Source organism: Barbatula barbatula, assembly GCF_947034865.1.
Source record: "Barbatula barbatula genome assembly, chromosome: 12".
Lineage (NCBI taxonomy): Eukaryota > Metazoa > Chordata > Actinopteri > Cypriniformes > Nemacheilidae > Barbatula > Barbatula barbatula.
The window spans coordinates 15088497-15092958 of NC_136775.1; the positions used below are offsets into that span (position 1 = coordinate 15088497).

The 4462-nt window shown below is 42.3% G+C and overlaps 1 protein-coding gene across 1 annotated transcript; it reads left to right on the forward strand.

The window, feature by feature from the left end:
- Positions 1-277: 277 nt before the first annotated feature.
- On the forward strand, positions 278-3497 carry kcnj14 (potassium inwardly rectifying channel subfamily J member 14; the record flags this gene model as incomplete). The annotated part of the gene is made up of 3 exons (XM_079469073.1): positions 278-1291; positions 2802-3119; positions 3225-3497. The coding sequence occupies 3 exons, from the start codon at positions 278-280 to the stop codon at positions 3495-3497; spliced, it is 1605 nt and encodes a 534-aa protein (XP_079325199.1).
- Positions 3498-4462: the final 965 nt, after the last annotated feature.

Below are 4462 nucleotides of genomic sequence, written 5' to 3' on the forward strand. Positions count from 1 at the left end.
TTTAATGTGACTGTGTTCCGCCTCTGGACAGTGATTGGCTGCCGGGATTTGAATGACAAACTGTACTCCTTTAGCAAATAAGGAAAAAGTCAGACAGTCTCACTTATAATTGGATATCACTGTATCAAATTTGATCATTTTCACATTGGATTTATCTGGCAAACTATCAAACTAAACTTAAATTTAGGATTTTCTTTCCAAGAACAACTTTCAGTTTTGGTTGTTATCATATAAACCCTTTTTTAAGAACCCAATCACACGTCTGCGATCTCCAATAATGGGAGCTGCTCGGGTGAAGCGACGCTTCAGTGCAGTTGTGGAAACCCCCTTGGATGAGGAAGAAGTCATGAGGTTGGCTCAAAGTGATGATGTCACTTCCATCCATACGGGTGAGCTGCCCTCGCCCAACTGCAATGGCAAAGTGCTTGTCCTTCACCATAGCAACGGAGGCAGGACAGAAGAAAGGGACGATGATGATGAGGATGATGGAGAAGGGGGAGGAAGGAGAGGAGGAGGAAGGCGTGGGTCAGTGCTCAGGGGTGAGTCTGGGGCAGAAGGGAGATTGGAGAGGAAGAAGAGACCGTCCTCATCTTCCCTTTCAACCTCGCCACCCCATGATCGCCACGGCCAGTGCCGCCGGCCCCGCCGGCGCTTTGTAGGCAAGGATGGGCGCTGCAACGTAACCTTCGTCAACATGAGTGACAGGGGCCAGCGCTACCTCACCGACCTCTTCACCACCTGCGTGGACATCCGCTGGCGCTGGATGTTTGTGGTGTTTACCCTCTCCTTCCTGCTCTCCTGGCTTCTCTTTGGTTTCACCTTCTGGCTCATTGCCGCCGCTCACGGGGATTTGGTTCCCCTTGCATCATCTTCGTCTGTTTCTTCCTCTCTGGCTCCTCTGGAAGCTGCGGAGAATTCTGGTCCAGCGGAGACAGTTGTGGAAACAGAGGAACACTGCTTTCAGCAGGTGAACAGCTTCATGGCAGCCTTCCTCTTGTCATTGGAGACGCAGACGTCTATAGGCTATGGTTTCAGGAGCGTTACAGAGGCCTGCCCCCTGGCGGTGTTTGCTGTCGTCTTGCAGTGCATTGTGGGCTGCATCATCGACGCTTTCATCATCGGGGCGGTGATGGCTAAGATCGCCAAGCCCAAGAAGCGCAATGAGACACTGGTGTTCTCGGATGTGGCCGTAGTGGCAATGAGGGACGGGAAACCTTGCATGATGTGGCGAGTGGGAAACATGCGCAAAAGCCACCTGGTCGAGGCTCATGTACGAGCACAGCTGCTGAAGGTGAGAGCCAACATTTATTTTTGACCAGCCATAAAATCAGATGTTTACACCATGATACTTTTATATCATGGTATTGATATGATAGAAAACATAAAGAAACCCATCCAAATTTAATCTGCTTTTCATGGCGTTTATTCTAGTGTCTGTTGAATTTCAAATTAGATTTGTTTCTCTCCTTAAATTAAACAGTACGGTGTATAAAAGTGCATAGGAGCTTGTTTTCTTTTTGCGAGGATCTTTCTTCATTGTTTTGACCAGTTTGTCCAGTGTTCATCTGCAAAAAAACACTTTTTTGGGGTAATTTGGCAGAAATGTTGTCGGTAGTTTACAGAATTAAACAACAATGATCATTTTACCTGAACACATGCCTATAGGCTGAAAACTGAAAATAATTTTGTACGGGTCTTTATTTGCTATTTGAATAATTTTTGTCCTGTATCACATACAGCATGGTACATCACAATACTTCAGCAAACACTATGGAATTGGCGTTGCAAATGTCTAAAAATATCTGTCAGGAACACCAAGATAGTTATTGAAGGTGAAAGAACGTAAGATTGAATGAAATGTTGAGATATGGAGAGAGATAAAGAACAATAGGGAGTGGACATCTGGACAGCTGGTTTGGTTAATGAGGGTTTGTTGTATTCAACCTCATACTGGAGGTTTATAAGATTTAAAGAAGGGATTAATTTCGCCCGAGCAAACCATTAATCTACCCTGTGTGTGTGTGTTCATATGACTTAATTTAACACCCTGTTTTGATGCATTTTATGTTTTTGCTTTACAATGACTAAAATGCATGTAGGTCATTGTATTAATTTGCAGTATAACATAAGCAGTATTTGTGTACTGTATGTGGGTCAATATGTTTTTGATTGTGTTCTGTTCTATGTTTCTAAGAGGTCCATGTCAAATGGTTTGAGCAAAAACTGATTTTTTATTGTGCTTTCAGTGAGTATCTGGAGTTGGTTGTTTTGATTAAGTAATATTAACTTATAAAATCCAGTATACTAACACAATAAAACACACTTCAAAAGACAATTCCCCAATTTCATCTGCCTTAAATTTTCTAAGTTAAATCAAATTAGCTTTATGAGTCAGTTGAATTTAAAACGAAAAAACTTAGACTGAGTAAAAAAGTCAGTTCAGTATAATTTACGTTCTGTTGACTCACAATTCAAATTTTAAGATTTTTTTGCAGTGCACAACCAAAACATAATAAAACAATAAAAACTACATTTTTAGTTATCTGTTTTTGCAGATAAACCCTTCACTTAGAAATGAAACAACAGAATTGTGTAGTAGACTTCTACAAAATCTCTGCTTTGTCTTTTCCTTAATTCTGAGGACCCCTTGCAACATTCTGGAGGTCCCCAGAAACGTCCACTTCTTTGAAATTGCCCTCTTAAGTAAATCTAGCCCTGAATGAGATTAAACACTTTATTGTATTATAATCTTACAAGTTGTCCTACAGTCTGATAATATTCATCTTTCACCTACCCTGCAGCCACGGGTGACCCCTGAGGGTGAGTTCCTGCCTTTGGCCAATGAAGACATCAATGTCGGCTTTGACACAGGAACAGATCGCATCTTTTTGGTGTCTCCTGTGACCATTGTGCATGAGATCAATGAGGAGAGTCCATTCTTCGAGATGGACAGACGCACACTAGAGGGAGACAAAGAACTAGAAGTGGTGGTGATTCTGGAGGGCATGGTGGAGGCCACTGCCATGACAACCCAATGCCGCTCTTCATATCTGGCCTCTGAGATCCTCTGGGGTCACCGCTTTGAACCTGTGCTCTTCGAGAAAAAAAAATGCTACCAGGTGATAAACAAACAAAAAACAAAATAACAATTTTGGTTGCCAAAAAAGTTGATCTTATACCACAACTCATGTCTTTTACTTGTCATTTGCCATCTTGGCCTCTAGGTGGACTACTCCTACTTCAACAAGACATATGAGGTCACGGACACGCCCACCTGCAGCGCCAAAGAGTTAGCAGAGAAAAAGTACATCTTAGGATCCCGTTCCTCTTTCTGTTATGAGAACGAGGTGGCTCTGCAGCTCTCCTCCACTGTCCCTCCCTGCCCTGCCCAGTTCTCTCCCTCCCCGTCTTCTACACCCTCTCCGTCGCCTTCATGCGTACGCCCCACGCCTCCACCCCGACAGGACTCCCGTAGTGAGCATCCACATATACACTGAGCCATGCGCCTGGCATCAAAGGGGAAAGCAATGGTCAGAGTAGCAGAATGAAAAAGAATGGAAATGGGCCAGAATGCAGAGGAGGAGTTTGAAGTGGGGGTAGGGAGAGACAGAGAAACAGAATAGAGACAAAGGTCTGGAAAGACGGACTCGGACGGGGGACTAAAAGGCAAAGAGAACCATAAAGGAACAATGTAGGACATTGGGCTGATTAATGACAATAGGGTCATGCGTAAGACAGAGAGAAAAGACATCACAAAAGATAGAGAGTAGGGGAGGGAAATGCGCTTCTCACTGGTCGAGAAGGAACGAAAAGGCGAGATGGAGTGAATTCACTAAAACAGCACCTGCAAATTTGTTTACAAACACCCGTAATCCAGTTAAACCAATCAGTCTGCATTGGTCTTATTTCAGTTTCTAGTCATTCACTCTTTTCTATTAAATTTTCAAAATCATACTTTATACTGTATATATATATATTGAGCTGTTTTTTGAAAGTTGTGAAGGAGGCTGGCAGTTCATTCCACCACAGGGCACCGAATGAGGTTTTTGCAAGCGATTTGGTGCCTCGCTGTAATGGAACAACAAGGCGACTCATTTCAGAATTGATATACATATATACAGTATATAAATTATAGTGTATCATTCTCTAGACATTTGTGTACGTGTTCTTTTAAGAACAGTGATTAATAAAAGTATTAATAAAAATAAACGTATAATCAGATAATATATGACGGTATTGCTGGATTGCAATGGTGATGTCAGATGGTGGAGGTTGCATGTGACTCATACAGTTTTAATTTTAAACTGTTTTTAGTTTGAATTGCTTTGTTTGCACTTTATCCAATATACATGAATTCTTTCGAGAATTTGCTGCTTTAAAAATGTGGACATCACATGCAAATAACATGTTATCTGCCAATTTGCCAATGCAATTCATTTTTGGTTAAAGGCAGGGTGTCCGA